The sequence below is a fragment of the Sus scrofa genome, chromosome 12 (assembly GCF_054392235.1).
Source record: "Sus scrofa isolate SSC_HxYL_T2T_F1_AM1 chromosome 12, Sscrofa_HxYL_maternal_Yorkshire_Landrace_v2.0, whole genome shotgun sequence".
In the NCBI taxonomy this organism is placed as follows: domain Eukaryota; kingdom Metazoa; phylum Chordata; class Mammalia; order Artiodactyla; family Suidae; genus Sus; species Sus scrofa.
This window is the reverse complement of record NC_139394.1, coordinates 23,348,046-23,375,060: the sequence shown is the minus strand read 5'-3', so window position 1 is coordinate 23,375,060 and position 27,015 is coordinate 23,348,046. Positions and strand designations below refer to the sequence as shown.

General features: G+C 53.7%; 1 protein-coding gene and 2 non-coding genes across 6 annotated transcripts in view; all 3 read right to left on the bottom strand.

Moving 5' to 3' along the window:
* The window catches only part of PLXDC1 (plexin domain containing 1), a 69,755-nt gene extending 45,056 nt beyond the window's left edge, over window positions 1–24,699 (bottom strand). For 2 of the 4 annotated variants that reach the window (XM_084984666.1, XM_084984667.1), the window contains exon 1: window positions 24,066–24,347. Coding sequence is in view for 2 of the 4 variants with exons in the window: in XM_021067058.2 (XP_020922717.1) it covers window positions 14,534–14,712; window positions 24,066–24,141 (255 nt within the window). In the remaining 2 variants the exon portion in view is untranslated. Of the gene's footprint in view, window positions 1–14,533; window positions 14,713–24,065 lie in introns of all 4 variants that reach the window. The other 2 variants (XM_021067058.2, XM_084984665.1) reach the window with 2 other exon arrangements.
* A 1,568-nt stretch (window positions 24,700–26,267) lies between these two features.
* TRNAC-GCA (transfer RNA cysteine (anticodon GCA)) lies at window positions 26,268–26,339 on the bottom strand. The gene has a single exon. It is a non-coding gene; the product is annotated as a tRNA-Cys (tRNA).
* Window positions 26,340–26,943: 604 nt separating this feature from the next.
* TRNAC-GCA (transfer RNA cysteine (anticodon GCA)) lies at window positions 26,944–27,015 on the bottom strand. Its single transcript has one exon. It is a non-coding gene; the product is annotated as a tRNA-Cys (tRNA).

Here is a 27,015-nt window from a genome sequence, read left to right as displayed (position 1 = left end):
AAGAGCCCTAATGAGAACAGTCTTGCTCATGGCATGATCAGGGGAAGGACTTCCAGGGATACCCCAGACAGTCCTTCATCAGCACAGACGGCGAGAATCTGCCTGAGAAGAGAGAAGTGAGGAACCAAATTTCTGGGAGAAATTTCCCTGGCAACACCCTGGCCGCCATGTTTTTTCTTCTGCAAAGTCAGTCACCGCTGGCTTCTTGACTGAACACAGGGGAAAAGAGTCAAGTGGCTTGGAATTCATCAACTTTGGGGGTGCTGCCCATCTGCCCCTGCAGATTCCTGATCCTGCTGCCACCAGCACCCACAGTTTTTTGGTTTTCTTTTTTAATGGCCACACCTACAGCATATGGAAGTTCCCCAGACCAGGGATTAAACCCAAGCCATAAGCTGCGACCCACACTGCAATTGCGACAATGCCAGATCCTTTAACCCATGATGCTGGGGATCAAACCCGCACCTTCACAGCAACCTCAGCCACTGCAGTCGGATTCTTAACCCACTGCGCCACAGCGGGAACTCCAGCACCCACAGTTTTGATTGTGGAAGTCCCCTTGTGGCAGAGACCAATAACTTAACTCCCAAAAACCATTCTTCCCTCTTCTTTTATTGATTGATTGATTGATTGTCTTTTTGCCATTTCTTGGGCCGCTTCCGTGGCATATGGAGGTTCCCAGGCTAGGGATTGAATCGGAGCTGTAGCCACCAGCCTACGCCACAGCAACGCTGGATCCTGAGCAAGGCCAGGGATCGAACCCGCAAATTCATGGTTCCTAGTCAGATTCATTAACCACTGAGCCACAACAGGAACTCCTTCCTTCTTCTTTTAGTAGCAGAATCTCCCAGCTTTCGTCAAGCACATGGACACCCAGCTAGACTGTTTCACGGCCCTCCTTACAGCTAGGTTGTGGCTACATGACTGTGTCTGCCCGACGGAAGAGGAGCAGAATGACTGCCCTCAATAGAAACTGGGTGGGGCAGGGGCTCACTTTGACCAGGTCCCACAGGCTGGGATGCAGATGTGATGGTAGGAGCTGAAACAGCCATTTTGTCTTTTGAGGGCCACACCCACAGCTTAGGAAACTTCCTTGGCTAGGGGGTGAATGCCTGCCTACACCACAGCCACAGCAATTGCCAGATCCTTAACCCACTGAGCGAGGCCAGGGATCAAACCTGCGTCCTCATAGATCCTAGTTAGGTTTGTTACCGCTGAGCCATGATGGGAACTCCTGAAACAGGCTTTCGGGATCATCATACACAAGGCACATTTTGTAGAGGAAAGCTGAGAGACATTTATACCAACCCCCCGCTTACCTATCAGAGAAGAATAAATCCCTTTCGTGTCTAAGTGCCTTGTCAGTTGGGCAGGTTTTACAACAGCTGAATCTGGGTCCTAATTAATACAAGGGCCTAAGTGTCCTCTTCAGGCCAGTCAACCCGGAGCCTTCTTCACGACATAACTTCAGTGTCTAACGAACTTCCATATAATGTCTCTTAACAAGGATTTAGAGGCATGCCTGGCAGTGAACTTCCTTGAGAAATTCACCCATTTCACAGCCATCACCGTATCTGATCTGCTGTCTGTGGAGCAGTCCTGTTAACCCAGAGGGCAGCCCCCTCCGGGCACCATGAATTAGAGGCTAGAAGCTGTGAGGGGGGGACCTGCCATTACAGAGGGTTGGGGAGCCTAGGCATGAGCAAGTCTGCCAAAGGGAACGGTGTTTCCTTGACATGCTTTCGAGAAGCCCCAGTCAATAAGCCACATTCCTTTTGGGAGGCAGCGTGATGCGATTTCAAACACTTTGGGCCATGAAATCCTTTCTCCCAATTAATCTTCCATGGAAGCTCAATACATAAATCGCAATAAAGTAAGGCCACTCTCGGGGGAGGAGAGAGAAGGACCTGGAGCCCAGGCTGCTGTGTCACTCCCTTCTCCACATCTTCCATCCCCCAGTGGCTCGTGGACACCTCCGGGAGCCCTCAGGGAAACCACTGCTCTGGGGTCAAGGGCAGGGGCTGTGGCGTTAGCAGACCCAAGTTCAAACACTAGCTCCACTACAGAACAGTTGGTGCCAAACATTCCTTTCCTCTCTGGGCATCAGTTCCCTCATCAGTAACCTTTCTGCAGAGTTCTTAAAAGGATGAGACAAAACATATCAATATAAAGCTCTTAGCTTAGAGCCTGGGCCACAGTAGGTGTTTGAAAATGGGAGCTCTTAGGATGAGGCTGTGGACCTTTCCAGGCAAGGTTTGATTGGGGAGGCTGCCTGCTCAAAACCATCCGCAGCTCCAGCTCAGACGCCTGCTGTTACAGTGTCTCTTCTCTCTCAATTATTCAAGCCCGGAGCCCGCCAGGCGCTTCATTGCTGACAGCGGGGCAGCATTTACCTTGGCTGAGCTCAAGACGTTTCTGGACAGGAACCCTGGCTAAGCTGTCACCATGGGCCCCATCACCTGCCAGCCAACTGGCAGGTGCAAATGCTGGGGCAGGCAACCAAGGGCATCCTGCAGGGCCTGGTGGAGACGCCTGGCCAGCCAGGCTGGTGAGGATGGTGTGCCAGGCAGCGGGGTCCAACCCAGGACCTGCGGAGGGGATTACTGAGGGAAGGGGACACCCCATTCCCTGCCTCCACTGTTCCAGGAGCCTTTACAAGGCCAACACGAATACTTTCTAGATCTCTGCTACTCAAATCTGGCTCAGGGACCGGCAGCATCAGCAGCACCTGAGAGCAGACTAGAATTGCAGAATCCAGGGCCCAACGCCAAACCTGCTGGATCCAATTCCACATTCGAACCAGCTTCCCAGGGGATTATTTTGCACAATAAAGTTGAAAAGCGCTGGTTAAGAAGCACCCTCTAGGAGTTCCCTGGTGGCTCAGCAGGACCAGTTTTGTGACTCTGGTTACTGCTGTGGTGTGGGTTTGATCTCTGGCCCAGAACTTCCACATGCCAGGCGCACAGCTAGCAAATACATACAATTTTTAAGTGGCAACATAAGTTAAGCTTAAAAAAAGCGGGGTGGGACAGGGGGAGTTCCTGTTGTGGCTCAGCGAAAACGAATCTGACTAGTATCCACGGGGACGCAGGTTTGATCCCTGGGCCTTGCCCAGTGAGTTAAGGATCTGACGTTGCCCTGACCTGTGGTATAGGTCGCTGATGCAGCTCAGATCTGGCATTGCTGAGGCTGTGGTGCAGGCTGGCAGCTACAGCTCTGATTCAACCCCTAGCCTGGGAACCTCCATATGCCAAGGGTGCGGCCCTAAAACCAAGAAAAAAAAGAGTTCCCGCAGTGGCACAGTAGGTTAAAGATCTAGCGTTGTCTCTGCAGCGGCATGGGTCCCATCCCTGGCCCAGTGCAGTGGGTTAAGGATCCATCATTGCGGCAGCTGTGGTCAGATTCAATCCCTGGCCCAGGAAATCCCATATGCCGTGGCTGTGGCCGAAAAAGAAAAAAAGAAGAAAACCCACAATTTTCTTAACTCTCTCATTATTGGGTTCCTTATTATTTAGGTAGCATCCAACTTTTATGCTCTATTTTTAAATACTACTGTGATGAATTTATTGATACACTTTGCATATCCAGGATTATGGCCCCTGCTTCAAAGCCTTCAATGGAAAGCAGCACTTCTCAAACTTTTTTATTTACTTTTTTTGTCTTTTTAGAGCCTCATGTGTGGCATGTGGAAATTCCCAGGCTAGGGGCCGAATTGGAGCTGCGACCTACACCACAGCTCTTAGCAATGCCCAGACCCTTAACGCACTGAGCAAGGCCAGGGATCAAACCTGCGTCCTCATGGATATTAATTGAGTTCATTACCGCTGAGTCACGATGGGAACTCCCAAAGAGCCCAATTTTTTAAATGGACAAAATGAAAAAAAAAATAGGCAAAGGACTGAGATATTTCTCCAAAGAAAATATACAAACGGCCAACAAGCACATGAAAAGATGCCCAACATCATTAGTCATTAGGGAAATACAAAGCAAAACCACAATGAGATACCACCTCATCCCCACTAGGATGTTATAATTTTTTTTTTTTAAGAAAAATAGCAAGTGGTGGCAAGGATGTGGAGTGATTGGAACCCTTGAGCGTTGCTGGTGGGTGATGAAATGTTTTAGAGCTAAAAGAGGTGATGGTTGCCCAACATTGTGAATGTATTAAATGCACTTCATCTTAAAATGGCATTTTTTTTTTTTTTTTTTTTTTCTCCTTTGTGACTCTCACTTCAACAAGAAAGGAAACCAACTAACCTACCACCCAGCCTCTGGGAGCAAAAGGGACTGCGTGGCTGACGGGCCGCCTGGGGCTTACCTGCCAGCAGAGGGCGCTGTGGCGCCCTTACCGAGGCGCGGAGGGGAGACAAGCGGCACTGAGAATCCATCACGTGCCTCGCATTTTGCTCCTGAGTCTCAGCCCTGTTAGGACGGGTACTCACCCCCCTATTTGGGAAATTGGAAGCTAGTAGGCGCTTGAACGCCAGGTTCATCCACTGAGGGTTTAAGCGTCCAGCACAAGGTCAGCTGGTATATGTTAGATCAAGGAACCAGGGCTGCCGGACTCGCCCCAGTGCTGAAAATTGATCACCTAGATGCTACTCCCGTCTCCCTCCACACTCCTTCTTCAACCACCTCACCCTCTTCTCCCAGGAGTCTTCCCGTCAGCCTCCTCACCTCCTCCCTTCCCTTGAGCGCACTGCCGTGGCGGGAAGTCCTCCACGGGCCCCGCTTGGGGCTCTTCGTGTGTCCGTGCCACAGGTCTGTCTATCCTATCTCCCCTAGACCCTTAGATCTGGAGAGAGAGGCTGTCTGGAGGTCTCCCTTTGGGAACTGCCTCCTTTGGGAGGGTGTAGAAACCAAGCAGGTATTGCACTCACTTGCCGCTCTGGCTACCCAACTGTTTTGAATAACTGCAGCGTTCCTGGGCCTGCCGTGGATGAGCTGGGAAGGTTTTGTTTGCTTGCTTGTTTGCTTTCGGTCAAGCCCTCCACATGTGGAAGCTCCCAGGCCAGGGATGGAACCTGCGCCACAGCAGCAACCCAAGCCGCTGCAGTGATGCCAGGTCCTTAACCTGCTGTGCCACAGGGGAACTCAGAGCTGGGAAGCTTTGCTTGGGCCAGAAAGAAGAGGAATTTAGGGAAGGTGGGGGGTGGGGGGAGAGACTGGGGTAAGAGAGAGGAGTCAGAATTCTCTATTATGGAGGGAACCTGTTCTATTACAGGGGAAACCTCCGAATCTGAATGCTCTTACACTTAGCTCCTCCCAACCTCTGGCCCAGACACGAACCACAGAATGACTAAAACCTTTCATTTGGATTTGGAAATACCCAGGCTGGAAGAACATCCCCCTTCAGCCTCTTGAAGACAAAATTGTGATCCTTCTCAGATTTCTGACTTAGCATTATGGCCCTGCCCGATCCCTCCCTCCCCGACAAAATTCCCAGTGTCCCCAGGACCTCGGGAGTGGGGATGGCAGAAAATGGCTGGACTGCTTGAGTCCAGACAAGACTCCAATTTCCCCCGGGATGTGGTGGTAGAGTGAGCGTGGGAATCAAATGCAAGGAGATGGCTCTAGACCAGCGGCCTTGGCGCTGCCAGCTCACCCTGGGAGCACAGGCCAGGCGCCTCCAAAGCAGGAGGGTCTGAGTTGGAAGGAGGGTTGTGTGGCGAGGTGGCCGGGTAGGAGGGGCTGGGCAGGAGGGACTAGGAAGAAGGAGCTGGACCAGAGGGGCTGGAAAGAAGGTAGTCAGAGGGTGCTGGGCCAGAGAAGGCCCAGGGGCAGAGGGGCTGAGTTGAGGGAGCTGGGCCAGAGGGGAAGCTGGGGCCAGGAGGGTGTGCTGAGCATCCGTGAAGGAAGATGGGGGGGGGAGGACTCGGGGATGGGTGTGGGGTGAGGCAAAGGGGATGGCAGTCCACCTGCCAGGCCTTCAGCCCCTTGATATGGCCCCAGAGCAGAAGGGACCAGAGCCTAGTTCCCACGGGCACGGATTAGACAGGGATACGGATAAACAGTGGAAAAGTTTTCTTGTTGAGACTCGAGGAAACTTTCTGAAGCAGACCAACCCAAACATGCTGAAATGTCCCCTTCCTGCCACCTCCCTCCTGCTCAGCCCTCTGCTGCCAAGACTGGGTTTGCTTAGGCCAAAGAGAGCTTCAGCTGACCAGAGACACAGCAGAAGCAGGCATCTCTGGGCCCCTTCGGGGGGCACCTGCAGGGGCCAAGGTGGGCTGCTGTCCCGACTGGAGGGGGCACCCAGCCCTGGTGGAGTCGACGTCTGGCTCTGTGCGGCGTGGAGATTGTTTCCGTACCCCGCTGAGCACTGCTCTGTGCAGGGCCTGATGGGTTTAAGGTTGGGCAGGATTGAAGCACAGGCCCCTCTGAAGATTCTGGCAGGAGACACCCCCCCCCCCCCCCAGTCACAGGGTGTGCACACGTGCTCTGGCCAGAATGACACATAGAAGCACTGGCTTTCTCTCATGTGTGGGGGGACCCAAGAGTCAGCAGAGTTGGGTCTTCGGAGGCCACCAGGTTCCAACATCTCACCCAGGGCACAGCCTCTTCAATGACCCTGTCTTTCAAGGCCTCTGGAGATGGGGCACCCCCTACTTCCTCTGTTCCTTCAAAGATTCTAGACCTTCTACCCCAGTCACAGGCCTGCAGCTATGAGAAACTGTCACATCTAGAACCTTCTCTGGACCAGGCACTGGTGACAGAGTGAGAGGACAGTCTCAGGTCTCAGGGTGCCCTGGTTTCAGGAGCAGACGGGCAATCCAAACAAATAAAGAGAGAATTCTGTACAGGAAAGGATATGAGCTACGGAGAAAAAAAGATCCTAGACCTTCTACCCCAGTCACAGGCCTGCAGCTATGAGAAACCGTCACATCTAGAACCTTCTCTGGACCAGGCTAAATACCCCAAACTCCTTCAACCATTTTTGACTACTCTTGCTTCTAGAGAGTCACTTGAAAGAGGGCACAAGCCCCTCAGCTGTGGTCAGAACAAGAAAAATCCCACAGGCTCCCCAGAGCCCCAACCCCAGTCCCCAGGTTTCTGCGGGTTTCCATGGGTTTCCATGAACACAGCTGGCTTTCCCACCTCCGTCCTTGGCAGCCGCTCCACACGCCTGACTCATCCCAGCCCACAGGCAGGACAGCCCCAAGCCATTTCCTTATGAACCGCTGCTCAGCTCCATCTCTCCCACCTTAGGGTAAACTGAAGTGCCAGGATTTATATTTATCCGGTAGTTTCATCTGGCACGAACAAGGTCAACCATCATTCAGCCTGCCCGGGAGGACGTCCGGTTCCTAATCTGACATCTGAACCCTCTTCTGGCCCAGGGAGAAGTCTCATCTGAAAGTCTGATCCCCCCATCTTCTGGGCAGAGTGGGGGACACCCCCAGCGAGGTCAGAGAGGCCTCCTGCCAGGGTGGCCTTGCTCCTTCCCATGGACTTTTTGTTTTTGGTCTTTTGAGGGCTGCACTTGCAGCCTATGGAAGTTCCCAGGCTAGGGGTCAAATGGGAGCTGTAGCTGCTGGCCTAGACCACAGCCACAGCAACACAGGATCTGAGCCGCATCTGCAACCTACACCACAGTTCACAGCAATGCCACATCCTTAACCCACTGATCAGGGCCAGAGATTGAACCCACATCCTCATGGATACTAATCAGGTTCTTGGTGTGTGGCTGGCCCTTGATGTCTGTGGGGACCACAACGCTCTCAGGATGGTGGATGCCCTGGGGTCCAGCACAGAGATGTGGTGCCCGAGAAAGCCTCACCTTCCAGGGACCACTCTGGGAACCAATTTTAAAATTGGTCTGAAATGTTACCAAAGTTCCCATTCCTAGATAACCATTAGCATCACACGGGGGAACTTTTTTTTTATTTTGTTTATTTTTGTCTTTTGTCCTTTTAGGGACACACCTGTGGCATATGGAGGTTCCCAGGCGAGGGGTCTAATCGGAGCTGTAGCTCCCAGCCTACACCACAGCCACGGCAACGCCAGATCCGAGCCGCATCTGCAACCTACACCACAGCTCATGGCCACACCAGATCCTTAACCCACTGAGCAAGGCCAGGGATCGAACCTGCAACCTCATGGTTTCTAGTCAGATTCGTTTCCACTGCGCCACGATGGGAACTCCTGGGGGAACTTTTAAAGAAACACATTCCCAGGCTCCATCTCCAGGGTTTCCGACCCAGTCAGTCCAGGGTGGAGCTGGAGAAGTCATGTTGTTTTTTAAGCTCTGAGGTTCTTGAATCCAAATTGGCTCTTAATGATCCCCACTGCCCTTTCTGAGCGCCCACAGACAATTGCTTCCAGAAAGCCACAGCTCTGTGGCTCTCTTCCGCAGGGTCCTCTCTGCACGGACGGGGGCCGCGGTCCTCTGACCATGGTGTCTGGTCCAGAGAAAGTACCAGTTCTTTAACCTGTGGCCCAGCAAAGCTGGGGGTTGGGGGAGGGCTGAGCTCCTGCCTCAGTACCGGACCCGTCCTGGCCTTCCAGCCCCTCATCTCACCTGTGGCTCCCTGGTTCCGCAGGATGGAGAAGACAGGGCAGAATGCGAAGTGAGTGGGCTACCTTCTCTGAGGTTCCACCTCAGGGCTGGGACCAGAGTGAGGTAAGTAAGGCCCTGACATGAGGTTTAACATTTTGAGTGGTGACACCAACACACGAAGTCATCAGGGGAAAGATTCTTTTTTTTTTTTTTTTTTTTTTTGCTGCACCTGCGGCATATGGGAGTTCCCAGGCCAGGGATCAGACCTGCACTACAGCAGTAGCAACACCAGATCCTTAACCTGCTGAGCCACCAGGGAACTCCGAAATATCAACTTTTTAGGAATTCCTCTTGTGGCGCAGTGGTTAACAAATCCAACTAGGAACCATGAGGTTGCGGGTTCGATCCCCACCCTTGCTCAGTGGGTTAAGAATCTGGCATTGCTGTGAGCTGTGGTGTAGGTCGCAGATGTGGCTCGGATCCCGAGTTGCTGTGGCTCTGGTGTAGGCCAGTGGCTGCAGCTCCGATTGGACCCCTTGTCCGGGAACCTCCATATGCCACGGGAGTGGCCCTAGAAAAGGCAAAAAGACAAAATATAAAAATTTTTTTAAAATTTTTTTAAATCAACATTTTAAATAAAGACAGGATCTAGAAGTTCCCTTGTGGCAGAGTGGGTTAAGGATCTGGTGTTGCTGCATCTGTGACGCAGGTTGCAGATGCAGCACCGGTTCAATCCCTGGCGCTGGAATTTCCATATGCTGTGGGTACAGCCAAAAGAAAAGACAGGATCAGTAACGGTGCCAAGCCATGTCAGAGGCAGAGGCAAACAGTAAAATAAGTCACAGAAACGATGCAGAAAGAGAAAGAGTTCAGAGTGTGTATTATTACCCTGCTCCTCCCTACCAGGCTGCAGGCTGGCCCTGGTCCCTCTCCCCACCCCCACTCTCACTGCTACAGCCTTTGTCCAGCAGCCTCTCCTGCAGGGGCAGTTACAGCTCTTGCAGGTGTGGGGAACCACTCTTCCTGCCAGCTCATGCATAGGGGTCTTAGCTGCTCCCTGCTGCAGTTTTTTCAACAGGCTTCACCATGGGAGTTCCCATCGTGGCTCAGCAATAACAAACCCAATTAGTATGCATGAGGATGGGGGTTTGATCCCTGGCCTCGCTCAGTGAGCTGTGGTGTAGGTCAGAGATGAGGCTCAGGTCTGGTGTGGCTGTGGCTGTGGCTGTGGTGTAGGCCGGCAACTGCAGCTCTGATTCCACCCCTAGTCTGGGAACCTCCATATGCTGTGAGTGCAGCCCTAAGAAAAAAACAAAACAAAACCAGGCTTCCGCATCCCGCTTGCTGTCCTCTCTTCCTTCATCCTGCCCACTCCTGTCTTCATGCACACTGTCCCTGCACTAAACTCTTAAAAAAAAAAAAAAAAGAACTGATGCAGGAAAAAATATTACACTTCTAAAGATATCCTTAGAGAGAGAAGCTATTACATCAATAACACAAGAACAATAGGAGACTTTTTTTTTTTAAGAAAATAATCAGAAAAATTAAAAATGGCTCTGGGAAATGAAAAATACAATAGTAGACAAATATCAGTAACCTTACAAAAGTAAGGTTGAGAAAATCTCCCAGAAAATGGCTCAACAACAATAACAAGCAATGCACAGGGACAGGCAACGGAAGGGGGAAGAAAGCTTAGGGATCAATGGATCAATCCCTGATCAAGCCTTTTTTTTTTTTCCTTTTTAGTTCTGTACCCGCGGCATATGGAGGTTCCCAGGCTAGGGGTCAAACTGGAGCTGTAGCCACTGGCCTACACCACAGCCACAGCAACACGGGATCCAAGCCTCATCTGCGATCCACACCACAGCTCATGGCAACGCCTTAACCCACCGAGCGAGGCCAGGGATCAAACCTGTGTTCTCATGGATGCCAGTCAGATTCGTTTCCACTAAGCCATGATGGGAACTCCCTGATCAAGGGGTCTTGTTGAAAGAAGAGAATGTGTAGAGAGAAAACGATCAAAGCAATATAACAAGAAGATTTTCAGGAACGGGTGGAATATAAGTCTCTGCATTGAAACAGTCCATCGAGTGTCCAGCGCCATGAGAGAGGAAGAGCCAGAACGGGGATATCACGGTACGTTCAGAATGCTGGGGTTAAGGCACACCCTAAAAATATCCAAGGCCAGGGGAAAGCAGGCATCTACAAAGATCGGGCACAAGCATGACATCAGACCTCTCGGCGGTGACATCGGAAGCCAGGAGACCACATGAGATGCCTGCAAACTTGTGCAGGAAAATTATTTTTAACCTAGAATTCTATATTCAGCCAAACCATCCATCAGGTGTGAGGACAGAATAAAGGCATTTTCAGACAGGCAAGTTCTCACAAGAATTTCTCTTCTTCCATAACCTTTCTTAGGAAACTAAACAAACCAGGGAGTGACTTGGGAAAAGAGAGATACAGGGTTAAAAGAAAAGGGCGACCAGAAATGAGAGATACGAAGGAGTTCCAAGATGAAGGAGAAGGAGGCCACGGGATGGCTCACCCACCTGCCCAGGTTGGAGAAGATGAGGGGTGAGAGGTTGGAGCGGGGGCGGGGGGAAGGGGGGAAGCATCAGGTTTGGAGTTCGTTGGTGGCCCAGTGGTTAAGGACCCATCATTGTCACTGCTGTGGCTCATGTCACTGCTGTGGTTCGGGTTTGATCCCTGGCCTGGGAATTTCCACATGCTTCAGGCATGGCCAAAAAAAAAAAAAAAAAAAAAGAAAACCAATCAGGTTTCACCACACCAAAAATTATAGTTGAAGCCAGTGGATTTTTTTTTGGGGGGGGGGGTCTTTTTTTTGCCATTTCTTGGGCGCTCCCACAGCATATGGAGGTTCCCAGGCAAGGGGTCGAATCGGAGCTATAGCCGCCAGCCTACACCACAGCCACAGCAACTCCGGATCCGAGCCTCGTCTGCAACCTACACCACAGCTCACGGCAATGCCGGGTCCTTAACCCGCTGAGTGAGGCCAGGGATCGAACCCACAACTTCATGGTTCCTAGTCGGATTCGTTAACCACTGAGCCACGACAGGAACTCCGGCGAGTGGATGTTTAAGAATACAAATCAACTATACTTTAATAAAAAAAAAATTAAACTAACAACAACAAAAAGACTGTATAGCAGTGGTAAGGACAAAATACTAAACAAGCCTAGGGCAGAAAAAACAAAAATTATGCAAGAAAGTAAACCCTGATTGGATTAGTGGTGAGCAGTATTTACATTATTATCATGATAAAAAAGCACAGCAAATGGATTTAACAATAATGTTGGGAGCATTAAAGACGCCTGGGGGAGTAGGTAAAAAGCAACTCTTCATCCACACAATAAGCAGTCAACAGAAAAAGTCTAAATGTATTATCTAGAGGCAGCGGTGTGAGCAAATGACTTAGAAATAAAGAGGTAACCTCCACGAGAAAGGCCCAAAGTGACACCTTCTGAGTCGGGGGCGGTGGAGGGGGAGGCAGATCTGGAGGGGAGGGGCAGATGCTGTATTTTGTTTTCGGGTATTAGCCCCTATTTGACCTTTTTGACTCTCGGCATGCACTTCTTGGATTTAAAAAATTAGTTATTGGAGTTCCTGTTGTGGCTCAGCAGTAACGAACCCAACTAGTACCCATGAGGACCCAAGTTCGATCCCTGGCCTCGCTCAGTGGGTTAAAAATCCAGTGTTGCCATGAGCGGTGGTGTCGGTCGCCGGATGCAGCTCAGATCTGGCGTTGCTGTGGCTGTGGCGTAGGCCGGTGGCTGCAGCTCTGATTCGAACCCTACCTGGGAACTTCCATATGCCTCAGGCAGGTGCGGCACTAAAAAGACAGAAAAAAAAATTAGTTACTAAAACATAAAATAGGAGTTCCCGTCGTGGCTCAGTGGTTAACAAATCCGACTAGGAGCCATGAGGTTGCGGGTTCGATCCCTGGCCTCACTCAGTGGGTTAAGGATCTGGCGTTGCCCTGAGCTGTGGTGTAGCTTGCTGATGTGGCTCGGATCCCGCGTTGCTGTAGCTGTGATGTTGACTGGTGGCTACAGCTCCAATTTGACCCCTAGCCTGGGAACCTCCATATGCCGAGGGAGTGGCCCTAGAAATGGCAAAAAGACAAAAAAAAAAAAAAAAAATCACACTGAGTGAAGCAAGTCAGACAGAGAAAGATGAATATCATATGAGATCACTAATATGTGGAATCTAATTTTTTAAATGATCCAAAAGAAGTTATTCACAAACCAGAAACAGACTCAAAAGATTTCAAAACCAAACTTAGGGTTACTAAAGGGGAAACGCTGGGGGGCAGGGAAAAATTGGGAGGTTGAGAGTGGCATGTACACACTACTACACAAAATCAACAAGTTACAAGGACCTGCTGTAGAGCGCAGAGAAATCTACCCAATACTCCGTGATGGCTTATGTAGGAAAAGAATCTGAAAAAGAACGGATAGATGTGCCTATATCGCTAATTCACTTTGCTGGATGCCTGAAGCTAATACAACATTGTAAGTCAACTATACGCCAGTAAAATTTTTTTTTTATAATTTTTTTTTATTTTCCCACTGTACAGCAAGGGGGTCAGGTTATCCTTACATGTATACATTACAATTACATTTTTCCCCCCGCCCTTTCTTCTGTTGCAACATGAGTATCTAGACAAAGTTCTCAATGCTATTCAGCAGGATCTCCTTGTAAATCTATTCTAAGTTGTGAGCCAGTAAAATTTTTAAATGTGTCTATAAAATAACAAAACGCCAAGAAGCCAGAACTCTTGCTGCTTCTTGCATCAGTTTTCTGCATCTTCCACCCTCTTCCCTCACAGCCATGGGCACCTTCACACAAGGCACGGGCACACTCACCCACTCATTACAGACACGCGCCAGCAGCCCACGGTGATAGATACAAGAGGCAATAACCATCTCTCTCTCTCTCTCTCTCTCTCTCTCTCTCACTCACACAAACACACACACACACACACACACACACACACACAGACACACACACACATACAGGATTACAGATTCTCCAACAGACACCTCCCAGAGAGCCGGCTGGGGAGCAGGGCCAGCGCTGCCAGGACGCCACCTCCTCCCTGCATCGCCACCCGTAGAACTGCCCCAGGCAGAGGGTCTTTTCTCTGGGAGCATCACCCTAATTGCCATTTCTTTCTTTCCTTCTTTTTTTCTTTCTCTCGCTCTCTCTCTCTCTCTCTCCCCCTCCCTCCCTCCTTCCTTCCTTCGTTCCTTCCATCTCTTTTCTTTCTTTTTTTTTTTTTTTTTCTGCTTTTTAGGGCCGCACCCACGGCATATGGAAGTTCCCAGGCCAGGGGTCGAATCAGAACTGCAGCCGCTGGCCTACACCACAGCCACAGCAATGCAGGATCTGGACTGCGACCTACACCACAGCTCACAGCGATGCTGGATCCTTAATGCACTGAGGGAGGCCAGGGATCGAACCCACACCCGCATGGATACCAGTCGGGTTGTTTCTGTGGAGCCACAACAGGAGCTCCCCTAATTGCTTTTTCTCTTCAGAGTACCCTGCCCTGAGGCTGAGCAGCCTTTGCACCCTTAACCCTTTGGGGGCCACCTGGTCTGTAGATGGTGTGGAAGCGAGGTGGGGAAGGGGCCAGAGGTGGCAACTGGATGTGACGGATAACACTGGCTGCCTTCAGCTCTTGGTGGAGCCCTAAGAAGTGGAAGAGTCCAGTGTTGGGGACCCTGTGGACATGCTGTGCATCCTCCTCCCAAGTCACTTCACCAACCTGGGTCCAGAAGGAGGGAGGCGGCCTAGGAAGCTCTGAGTTACTAAGAGTTGATGACCCAGGCTGGGCCCCGCTTCCATCCCCTCCCCTGGGATTCCTCTCTCCACGCTGACCCCCTGGGCCAACCCCAAAGGATACACCTGTGTGTCTGATGAGTGTACTCGGGTCCCCCGGGGGACTCCCCCCGCCCCCCCCCCCGCCCCCACATCCCTCCCCCTCCTTGTCCTTCCAGCACTCACCACCACCCTGGTCCCGTTTTCCGGCCGTGTGTCAATGGCCAGGGTGCCCCCACCCAGGTCCTGGCTCAGCTGGGTCCTGTCCGGCTCCGACACCTGGCCAGGGCTCCCTCCGGCTCTCCGATTCCAGCCCTGCGTGATCCCCTTGGTGGCCCATCCAGGGCCTCGGCCCGCATCCTGACCTGGGAGAAGGGGACAGAAAGCTGAGTCCCGGCCATCAGCGTGAAGGTCCGAGAGGGGACCAGTCCGCTTCCTCTGCAGAAGCCCTGACCCCATGCCATCTTTGACTTTTGGGGACATGACCTCCAGGGCAGGAGACACCCAGCAAGCACTGAGCTCCACTCCACACGGGTCACACTTTTAGTCCTCAGTCCAGCCCTCTGCCGTGGATGGGATGCTCTCCATGCTGCAGCCAGGACTCAGCAGCTCCCAGAGGTTAGAGAAGCTCATACAGGAGTTCCTGTCGTGGCTCCACAGAAACAAATCTGACTAGGAACCATGAGGACACAGGTTCAATCCCTGGCCTCACTCAGTGGGTTAAGGATCCGGCATTGCTGTGAGCTGTGGTGTAGGTCGCAGACGCAGCTCGGATCTGGCTGTGGCTTTGGCCGGCAGCTACAGCTCTGATTCATCCCCTACTCTGGGAACCTCCATATGCTGTGGGTGCAGCCCTAAAAAAAAGACCAAATAAAAAAAAAAAAAAGGTCATACGGCAGAAGAGCAATGGAGATAAGTTTCAAACCCACACCCATCAGCCCCCAAAGAAATTGATTATTCTCAATTTCACTGGAATCATCTGGGAGCTTTAAAAATTCCTGGTATCAGGGTTTCACCCCAGAGATTCTGGATATAATTGGTCTGCGGTGTGGCCTGTGCATTAGGATTCTTCAGTGATCCCCAGGGGAGCTTTTGAGAACCCCTGGACCTAACACAGAGGACGAGGGTGAGAACAACAGCTCTGGAACATTCCAAATCAGTTCCCTCTTTCTCTGCCAGAAACGGCACATAATCTCACCTTCCAGCGGCCTCCAGGGACTAGAAGCCAGAGAACAGAGTCGTTTTAGTTCAGGGCTTCTCATCCTTGCTACTAGTGACATTTGGGGCTGGATAATTCTTTGTTGTAGGGGTCTGTCCTGTACCTAGAAGCATCTTTTAGCCGCATCTCTGGCCTCTACTCACTAGCCAGTAGCACCTCCTCCCCGGTCGTGACAGTCAAAGATGTCTCAGGATGGGGACCACTGGTTAGTCTTCTCTCTACCTTCCAACACCTTGCGCAAGTCACCCTCCCCATAAAACAAGGAGCTTAGACACCACTGAGGATGGCAAAGAGGTTTCACCTCAAAAGCCATCTCCAATCAATTAACGATAGCCAGGAGCCCTCTCATTGTGAAGAATTCTGAGGTTCCATTTGTGTTGAGCAGGAAAGATGATCATGATCAATTAGTAATGTCTGCCATGGGCACAGGTGTGGAGAGTGGCTGCAGACTGGCCATCGAGCAGCCACTCCTCGACTCGATATTTTCTCCAGTTTGTCCTCGATCATTCAATTTATTCCCAATGAAACCGTGCTTTTCCACTTCAGAAAGATTTATGTCCCCAAAGATGTGTCTTATACTTGTCTCTCCAATTGCTGCACCTACTATGGACGTGCTCATGGGACACAGACCACCAGATGGGTGGATGTGATGGCCCCGCGACCTTCGTCATTTTCAGGCCTGCTCTGTATCGGACGCCCTTCTCCACCTCTGCCAGCCCCACCCACTCCCCAGAGCTCCTGGACCTAGCCCTCTCTCCCAGAGCATCCCCTGGTGTTCTAACTATGTGTCTGTCACCCTGGTGGACTCGAGTTTCCCCCCGCCGGGCTCTCCCACCATCTGTAAATGTATATCCTCAGTGCCTGCAAACAGTAGGTGCTCAATCACTGCAGCATTGAGGACACGACACTGGTGGTGACTTGGGAGCCAGCAAGGACAGGGGTTGAGACAAGGCTTGGCCAGGACTGGGCCTGGGGCTGGGGCCAGAGCTCTTTGCTGTGGGGCTCCGGTTTGTCATTAGACATTTTATCCAATTAAGTCATTCTTGGCTGCTGGCGCCTGCTGGATCCTTGCCGGCCCCCCTCTCACTCCCCTGCCCCTAATCACAACCAGATGCTCTGGAGAAGATGGGGAGAGGGTGGTCTCCAGACCCCTTCCCCAGGATGCCCACTGACTGAGATGGACCTGAGCCCAGTGCTGGGAAGACAGCCTGCCCATGGCCCAGACCCTACACTACGGCTTTCTTGCCCCTCTCGGGTGGGGCCCACAGCTGCCTCCGGAGCCAGAACTGTTTGTGCTGGGCTGGTCTGCCCGGCTCCCTGGGTCCTCCTGCAAGCAGCCCTCGGGCCTGAGCAGGAGCCAGAACAGGAAAGGAGTCTGTGCAGAGCGAGCAGAGGAGCTCAGCTGACCCGAAAAGGGAGGCTGGGGATTGGCAGCCATCGCAATCCCGCAGCTGAGACGAGAGGGTGCCTGAGGTCCGGGGGGAGAGGGGAGAGAAGGGGCCCGGCCAGATGGTGGGATCAGGGAGGGCACACCTGCCACCCAAGAGCCGTGTGACCCTGGACCCATCAATTTACCTCTCTAAGCCTCAGTTTCCCCATCACTAAAATGGGGGTGACCATCAGGCCTACGGCACAGACCACACGAGCATCAGGTAAGAAGTGTGAATGAGAAGGTTTGATATATAGGGAGGCTCAGGGCCAGGACCAGACGTGAGGAGTCTGGGGAGGAGAGAGGGGCAAGGGACAGAGAGGGAGGTTGCCAAGGATCCCGCCCTGCCCCAGTCTGACCCTGAATCCTGCCCTCCCAACCCACACCACGTCTGTCTCCCTGCCACCCTGCCCCCTCCCAGTTGGCTGGGACAGGACACCATCCCCTCAGCTTGCAGAAGGAGGCAGCACAGCTGGTGGTTCATCGGGGTCGCGGGGGACCCACATGCACACACACATACACAAACACACACGTGCCTGAAGGCCTGGGCCCTCCTCCCGGCGGCTCACACGCGTGTGACACACCTATCCCACTCGTGGCTCGACCTGCTGCCCTGGGTAGTGAGCTCCCTCTTCCCAACACCCACTCCACGCCTCCACATGTGCATGTACCTGCCTGTGAGGGATGGCAAGAAGCTTCCAGAACACACTCTACTCGTGTATTCATCCAGTCAAACTCCACCCCCGCCCCTGGCTCCCAGGAGCATACGGTCTAGTGGGCTGTCACAATAGGAAGAGTAATAATAAAAATAACAGCTAACGTTGAGAGAATGCTCTCTGTGCTGGCACTTCTCCGACTGCTTTAAAGCCACTAACTTGTTTAATTCCCCACAATCACCCCGTGAGAGAGGTGCTAGTTTGGGGGTTTTGGGGGGGATTGTGTGTGCTTTTTTTAGGGCGGCACATGCAGCATATGGAGGTCCCCAGGCTAGGGGTCAAATTGGAGCTACAGCTGCCGGCCTACAGCACAGCCACTGCAACGCGGGATCCAAGCCACATCTGCAACCTACACCACAGCTCACGGCAATGACGGATCCTTAACCCACTGAGTGAAGCCAGGGATCGAACCTATGTCCTCATGGACCCTAGTCGAGTTCATTACTGCTGAGCCACAGCGGGACCTCCGAGAGGTGCTGGTTTTAGATCTATTTTACAAATTGGGAAACTGAGGCATGAGGACACTAAGGACTCTCTCCAGGTCACGCAAGTGGGTTTGCACTCAGGCAGCCTGGCTCCAGGCTCTGCTCAGACCACGGAAAGTACAAGAGGTGACGGCAAGGCCAGGCTGTTTCCTAAGGGGCAGGGGCAGCCCCAGGGCAGGACACACTGGGTGTCACTGGGCCAGAACTGGGGAGCTTTCCCAGCAGACTGGAATCCCTGGAATATAGGGGGTTGGCCCAGTGGTTGTGCCCCAACCCTGTTCACGAGCCACTGCCCTGCTTCAGGGCAGGGAGCAACGGGCTGACCTCAGGAGGCCTGGCCATGCCACCCCAGCCCAGGGCCAAGCCACCTTCATCCCACCCATCACCCAAGCTTGCCTTTGCAGCCCCATGGCCACCACTCCGTCCTGGCCACTGTCGCCTCTTTCCTGGTGGCTTCTTTAGCCTCCACCCTCAATGCTCTTGGACCCATCTCCCCCTTGCCTGCCAGAGCCTCCTGTCCAGAAAACAAACTTCATTCCATCTCTCACCACGACCCTTCAGCTGGAAGCCCAGCTCCTCCACTCAGCATCAGAGCCCCTTTGTGCCTGGATCCATGCTGGCCTCTCCAGCCTCCTCTCTCCCTGAAGTGCTCGCTCCCCAGGACCCAGCCCTACTCTCTCTGGCCACAGGGCTTCACACATGCAGTCTTCTCTGCTCCATGAATAAATCGTCCTCCCAATGAGCTCTTGCTCCTCCTTCAAGTCTCCCGAGATGTCCCTTCTCAGAGCCTCCTCTGACATTTCTGCCCCTCACCCCAAACGCTACCTGTCCCAGCCCTGATCCTGCCATATCACTGCTACCTGTGGCAGCCACAGGATCTAGGTGCCTGACTCAGAGCAAATGCTCGTCGGGCACACAGGGACGATGGATGGGGGAAGGAAAGGAGGGAGGGAGGAGAGACGGAGGGAGGAAGGAATTTTTTTTTTTGGGGGGGGGGACACACTTGCAGCGTATGAAAGTTCCCGGGCTAGGCGTCCAATCGGAGCCATAGCTGCCGGCCTACACCACAACCACAGCAGTGCCAGATCCAAGCCATGTCTGTGACCTACGCCACAGCTCACTGAGCGAGGCCAGGGATCGAACCCCCATCCTCATGCATATTAGTCAGGTTCGTTTCCCCTGAGCCACAACAGGAACTCCAAGGAAGGCATCTTTAATTGCCCCGAGTAGGGGTTCCTGCTGGCGCCACAAGATCAGCAGCACTGGGACACAGGTTCAATTCCAAGCCTGGCATAGTGGGTTAAGGATCCAGTGTTCACCTAGGTTGCAGCTGTGACTCATATCTGATGCCTGGCCAGGGAACTTCAAATGCCCATATGTCGAGGAGCAGCCAAAAAAAGGGGGGGAATGCCCATGGGGCTGAGGAGATGGTCCCTTTGGGGCACAGCCTCACCAGAAACCCTCACTGACTCTCCCTGTCGTGTCAGAGCAAGAAAAGCACAGGTCTGGAATCAGACAAGCTTGAGATTGAACCCTGAATCTACTGTTTCCTGACTGTAACATTGGACAAATGGACATTAGACCTATTGCACAATCATGCCAAGCCTCAGTTTCCTCATCTGTAAAATGGAAATGATAAACCCTACAACTGGCGAGTCATTTTGAGTCTTTAACAAAAATAATGCCCACAGGAGTTCCCGTCATGGCTCAGCGGAAACGAATCCAACTAGGAACCATGAGATTATGGGTTCGATCCCTGGCCCCACTCAGTAGGTTAAGGACCTGGCATTGCCGTGGGCTGTGGGGTAGGCTGGCAGCTGCGGCTTGGATTCGTCTCCTAGCCTGGGAACCTCCATACGCCATGGGTGCGGCCCTAAAAAGGCAAAAATAATATTGTCCACAAAGCACCCATCAGAGTTCTCCTGACTTCCCTGGATTGCACTCTGAAGGGCCCGGGGAAGGCTCCAGACTCGGAGCTGCAATCCTGCCTCTGTGTTACAAAGCCCCCGCTGGCACCCTCTGCCCTCCTGCTGGCAGGCAGGAACCCACTGAGGACCCAGGCCTGGGGAGAGAGGGGGAGGCACGAAGAAGAGGCAGGGAGGGAGGGCTGGCAGCTCAGAAGAAAAGAGGAAAAGAGAAGCATCTGCCTCCACGTTTCTCTCAAAGGGACAGACTGGGGTCTGTGATCCCCTCTGATTCATCGCCCATTTGAGTTTCTTGAGACCCTGCTGTGTGCCGGGCCCCAAGCTGGGTGCTGGGGCAACAACGGGAAAGGAGCAGGCACAACCCCTGTCCCCATGAAGATTCCAGTCGGAAAAGACACATACAGAATGAGTAACTCGGCCGGGGAGACAATAGGAGACAGTGAGAAGGGCTAGGAGGGAGACAGAGGGACGAGAGGGTGGGGTCGTTGCTGCTCTGGAGAGCCGTCGGGTCAGCGTCCTCGAGCTGTGGCCCCTGAGCCTACTGAGACCTGGATGAAGAGAAGTCAGGTACCTGAAGATCCGATGGAAGAGCATCCTGAGTGTGTTATTGGGGGACGGGGCGGGGGGAGGCAGAGCGAGAGCAGGGGTGGGAGTGGGGCCGGGCTGTCTGAGGGCCACTGTGAGAAGTTTGGATTTTAGTCGCCTTTTTTTCTTTTTGCTTTTTCCAGGGCCGCGCCCACGGCATCTGGAGGTTCCCAGGTGAGGCGACGAATCGGAGCTACAGCTGCCGGTCTACACCACGGCCACAGCAACGCGGGATCCAAGCTTCATCTGCAACCTACACCACAGCTCATGGCAACACCAGATCCTTAACCCACTGAGCAAGGCCAGGGATCGGACCCGCAATTTCATGGCTCCTAGTCAGATTCGTTAACCACTGAGGGACCCTAGAGGCAATCAAGTCCCAACCCCACTTCACAGACGGGGAAACCAAGGATCAGAGAGAGGAGGAAGTTGCCAGGCTCGCCAGGAGCTGGTGCTGGGCCGAGTCTCCTGACTCCCAAGCGCAGACGTCACCTCCGGCTGCCTCTTCCTTCTCTGTTTGTTTGAGGCACTTCTCGGTTCATCCCTGCCGGACCCTGAGGGCCCCCTGCTCTCCCTGTGCACGCTGGTATCTTCCTGTCTGTCCATCTGTCTGTCTGTCAGCCTCTGCTGCTCTCCTCCACCACCTGACTCTGTCTGCGTCACTCATCTTTCTCCTGCTCCCGTTTTAAGATAAATGACATTTCAAGGCTCCACTAAACAAGCCAATTCATCAAGACTAAGGGGGAAGTTCTCACTGGGGCTTAGCGGTAATGAACCTGACTAGTATTCACGAGGATGCAGGTTTGATCCCTGGCCTTGCCCAGTGGGTTAAGGATCTGGCGTTGCTGTGGCTGTGGTGTAGGCCAGCAGCTACAGCTCCAATTTGACCCCTAGCCTGGGAACCTCCATATGCCGAGGGAATGGGGCCCTAAAAGACAAAAAAAAAAAAAAAGCGAATTCATCAAGAGTAAGGGGGATCTCAGCTCCCTCTTGAGCCCCCTCCCCCACCCCCACAGGGCAAAGGACTCAGAGCCTTGGGGCTGGATGGCAGCCTCCTGCCATCAGCTCCCAACTGCCCTTTCACCAGTCACCAGGGCTCCACCACCCATCAGAGCCAGGCTGTCCCTTCTTAGCAGCTGCACCCCACCCCCAGAATGTCCCACCCCCACTTCTGTTCTCCTCGGAGGACACCCTCTTACCTCCACACAGGGGTCCCCCTCAAATCCAGCCTGTCCTTGTGAAAAAAAAAAAGCACGGTACAGAGGGGCTCCCATTGTGGCTCAGTGGTAACGAACCCAACTCCTATCCATGAGGACACAGGTTCGATCCCCGGCCTCGCTCATTGGTTAAAGATCCCATGTTGCCATGAGCTGTGATGTAGGTCGCAGACGTGGCTCGGACCCAGTGTTGCTGTGGCTGTGGCTGTGGTGTAGGTTGGCAGCAGTAGCTCAGATTTGACTCCTGGCCTGGGAACTTGCATATGCTGTGGATTCGGCCCTAAAATGCAAAAAAAAAAAAAAAAAAAAAGCACTGCACAGAGAGTCAAAGCTGCCCCCTCTGGCTTCCTAGAGCTTCCTTAGGTCTAAGCAACCTCTGCTGCTGCAGAGAAAGTCCAATTCTCCTGGCTGAATCTCTGTCCAAACCGAGACAACAGGCTGTCCTCTGCTAAGAGATGGGATTCAAGTGTCTGCCTGCGCCCTCGTTTTGGCCTCCCCAGGTATCTGCTATTTCCAACCCAGCTCTGAACAGGCAGCCCTCAGCCAGGCCTGCATACCTTGTTCCCTTGCTCTCAGCATATCTCCATTCCCCCCCAAGACCCTCTTCCCCGACTCTCTCCATGATTCTCCCCACTCAGTCAGAGTCAAAGCCCTCTCTCATCAACCCGATCACGTTCTGAGTTCAGAAGATTCCCACCAGGTTGGGGCTGCAAAGAACCTCAAAAATTGACCTACCCCACCCATTCCTTTCTATACCGATTTTAATTTTTTTTCAGTTACTCCAAACACATCGTAACAGTTCTGAAAAGGAAAGCCAATCATAAAAAGGAGAAAGGATCTCTCATAATCCCACCACCCAGAGGCAAAGATTTTGCCCACAGTCTCACTTTGTAAGAGAGGAAATAGGCCCAGAGAAGGAAAGTAACTGGCTCAAGGTCGCACAGCAAGTGAGATGCTGGGACTAGAAGCCAAGTCTCTGGCCACTCTCTGTGTGGTCTCTGAAAACTGGTGGCTCTGCACCAGCAGCCTCATCAGCTTCCACTGCCCTCTACCCACACCCTCCCTCTCAACAGGGACCCAGGCGTGTCTCAGCTACCTTCAGGGACCTTTAAAGTTAAGCACTCTGTCACTGACACTGTGTCTGATGCCAGCACACCCGAGACACAATAGCCCAACCCCAGCAACCCCCTTGCCAAGCCCTTCACCTCCTGCATCCCATTCCAGGAATATCTATGCCAAGGGGCTCCCCAGTAACCCACCTCCCCATCCCCAAAGAAGGTCTGGGTGCATGAGGAGAAAAGAAGAGAATGTAAAATTATTTGTTAAAAAAACAGTTCTCCTTTTATAACTGGAGAGACTCAAGGCAGAGCTCAGAAAGGACTTCCAAGTGGGAGCGATGATTGCAGTGAACTGCGGTGGAGAAGAGGGAGTGTGCAAGATAGGATTGCTCACCCTCAACCCCAGGTTAGAGCCAGGGTAGCTAAAGGCCAAGAGCCACCAGGGCAGAGCAAAGCAGGAGTGACAGGAGGACCCTGGAGGCCAGGGGATGGGAAAGAAGCAACTTGCTTCTTTCTGGGCCCAGGGCTGCTCTCCAAGTACCAGAGAGAGGAAGGCATTAGGCTCCTGCTGCCCTTGTTGGAGGAGAGATGCTGGGTCTCCTCCATCCCTCTGGCTGCTCCCACCCAGCCCCCAGCCTGGGTCAGCCGGCGAGTGGGGGCAGGGAAGAGGAAAAGGAGGCAAAACTGGGTCAGGAGGCACCCCCAGACTCCATAACTCATCAGAATTCAGCCTCACCCTGTGTGACCGGGGGTCCCTAGGACTCTCCCGCTGTCCCCTTTGGAGCCAGAGCCCACTCACTGCCTTATGGCTCCCCCGCTCCTGGGGTCCCTCCAGGAGGGAAGGAGAGATCGGGGCATCAGTGTCTGGCGCCTCCACCCTCACTCATACATACACCCCGTGTGTTTAGGAAAGTGGGGTCCCTGTCCACCTGCCACAGTCCACAGGGCTCTTCGCCTCCCGCAGACACTATCCCCCGCGTCCCGGACATCGCCAGCCTGCCCGGTCTTGCCCATGCCCCCGCCTGCCTGCCTGCCAGCGCCCCCGACCCCCTGGCCCACCCGGGCCAACTCCGGCCAGTCCTACCTGCTCCAGGCGGGGGGCTCAGCGCCCGGGCAGCCTCCCTGAACACCAGCACGAGGAGCCAGAGCTCGGCCCGCATGGTGGGGGCCAGGACCCGCCCCCGGCCCGCAGCTGCCCCCGGCCCGGGCTAGGGAGCGCGGTCCCCGGGGCTGGCAGGCGGAGGGGTGGGTGGCGGAGCGGCGGCGGATCGCGGGGCCCGCGAGCAGCGAGAGCCGCCGAGCGCCAGCCAGCGGGCGGAGAGCGGGCGCAGCAGCCTCGCGGGGCCGGGACCCGGGAGGGGGCGGGGCGGGGGCGGGGCGCCTCCGGAGCTCGCCCGGTCGCCCCGGGTCCTCCCAGCTCTGCCCAGCGCGCCCCGAGAGCTCCTGCCGCTGCACCCGAGGCGGGGGTGGGGAGGTGCGGAGGGAGGAGGAGGGGGACCGGGCGGGAGCCCCCTGGGCTGGGAGAACCCCCCGCAAAGAGCATCGGTCGCCCCCACACTGCACCTTAGCTCCTGCCTCCCTTCCCCTCCTCCACTCCTCGGGGAGCGGGCGGCAAAGCAAAGGTTGGAGGGGGCCAAATCCGAGGAAGGAACCCGCGCGCCCCTTCCTCGGACCACGGGCTGCTATCATCCACCCCCGACCCAGCTCTACCAGATTTCCCGACTTTCTGGGCTGTTCCTCGGAGACACCCATCCCCGCCCCAGGAATCTCCCCTTGCTGCAGAGGCCTGGAGTCCACGCCCTCCCATGGCTCCTCTCCACTTTATCCGCCACCCCCACCCCCCATCTCCCACTGCCAGCAACCTCTGGTCCCCCAGGCCAGCAGACACGGGGATGGACGGGGCCTGGCTCATCCCTACTTTGAAATAACCTGGACTTCTCCCCACACCCAGAAGGGGACCGAAGCCACCCTCCTCTCAGGGACCCCAGGCCTCCTTACGGCCCAACACAGTCACTCTCCAAAGCCTGCCCCAGAGCAAGGAAACGTCTCACTCCAACTGCCACCACTTATAACAGGCTCTAGGGATAGATCACTTTTTTTTTTTTTTTTCCCTTCCAGAGCAGAATAAAAATACCCACAACTTAGGAGATTTAATAGACAGCAGGGAATCAGGTCAGGACACGGAGGTACCTGTTCGCTCCCCGACCTACTTCGGGCGATGGCATGGAACTCAGGCGCTGGATGGTGAGAGAGTGAGCGGTGAGGGGGGCACCCTGACATATATGAGGCTGGGGCCCAGGGACTGGACAACGCAGAGGTGAGCGCCATTGAGGGAATTCCCCCAGGAAAAGGGTGTGCCCGGGGTCTGGAGGAGGAACAGCGTGGGCTGGAAGAGGCGGGTTGCCTGGCATTGAGACAAAGAGGGGACCAGAGAAGGAAACGAGAACTAGACTCCCTAAAAGTTCAGAATGCCAGTTCCTCCTTCCTCAGGACCCAGGGTCCCAGAAGCGACCTCCTCCAGCCCTAAGCCCTTATGCATTCACAATGGGACAACACGAGGTCTGTCTGTAAGTTCTTCTTGTTGTCTAATTTAAATTGAGATTTTGCAGACACAGGTTCAAAAAGGCTGCTGCCCCCAGCTGTGGCTTCTTGCTGCCCTCTAGTGGCCGCGTGACGAGCCGCAACGCGCGTGTTTTGCGGTTTTCCTCACTTTTCCAGCCCTGCCCCGACCCTGCCCACGAGGTCCGATGCCAGGCAGGCAGTTTTACAGATCTTCGCTCCTACTCCTAGGGGTCAAGGTGAGAGGTCCCAGGATGGAATTCCGGCTCCGGCACTGATCTCTTCGTACCGGGTGCCCCGCGGTCTGTTTTAAAAGGTCTCTTATGAGGACTCAGTCTGAAACAGCAGCTTGCAAATAATTAGGAGAAAATGACGCATCAAATGTTTAAAAGTGTAAACTTCCAGAACTTGAGTGTACATCAGAATCACCTGGAGGGCTTATTAAAACACAGGTTTCTAGGCGCCACCCCCACGCTCAATAGTTGAGCTGAGGCCGAGAATCCGCGTTTCTAACAGGTTCCCAGTTGGTGGTGCTGTTCCCAGTACCACATTTTGAGAGCCACTGCTCTAGAATTTCCATGTTTTGCACTCTCAATCCTCATCTGCCCCAAATAGAGGTGGCGAAGGAAATGCCAACGAAAACTGTGGAAGGAAAAGGAAAAGGAAAAGCTTCAACGAACATTATTGTTGGAGAATCGGGATTTGCTGGGCAGAAAAGTATCGCGCCAGGGGGCACCCGGATTTGAACCGGGGACCTCTTGATCTGCAGTCAAATGCTCTACCACTGAGCTATACCCCCTCTGCTGGCCAAAGCGCGCGGATAACTCCTTAGTGCTACTGCGACGTAGGCGCTGTGACGTGTTCAAGAACAAAACTGAAGATGGAAAAGATACAAATCTGGAGGTATTATTCATCTGGATGCAATTTGTTCTCTGAAGCTCTGAACTAAAGGATTCTAATGATGTAAGAAAAATGCAGTTTGGGGAAGTGGGAGGGTAAGTCTCTCGAGATTCTTCTCCTCAGGGGCGTTCCTATGGGCCCCGGTCCCCCTCCCCTGCCCTGCTAGACCCCCTTAGCGTTTCTCTCGGCGCCCATCTCTCCTTCCGACACGCTCACGCAGAACTCTCCAGCTCTTAGAAACTCGGCCTCCCTTCCTCCCAACAGCAGTCGAGGTTCCGAGGCAGGCCGATCTGCGAATGTTCCCGCCTCTGCGCTACCAAAGTGGGCCTTCGAACAATCCCTTGGGAGGCTGAGGGCGTGTTCTGGCAAGACCTGGGACTCCACCATCAACCGCCTGCAAAAGACAGCAACAGTGCGGGAGAACCCCTTCCCCTCTTCGCCTGTAAGGGAACTTCAGCAGCTGCACTGCAGGGCTAAGAAAACGGGAAAAGTCTCGATCGCCAAGGGGGCACCCGGATTTGAACCGGGGACCTCTTGATCTGCAGTCAAATGCTCTACCACTGAGCTATACCCCC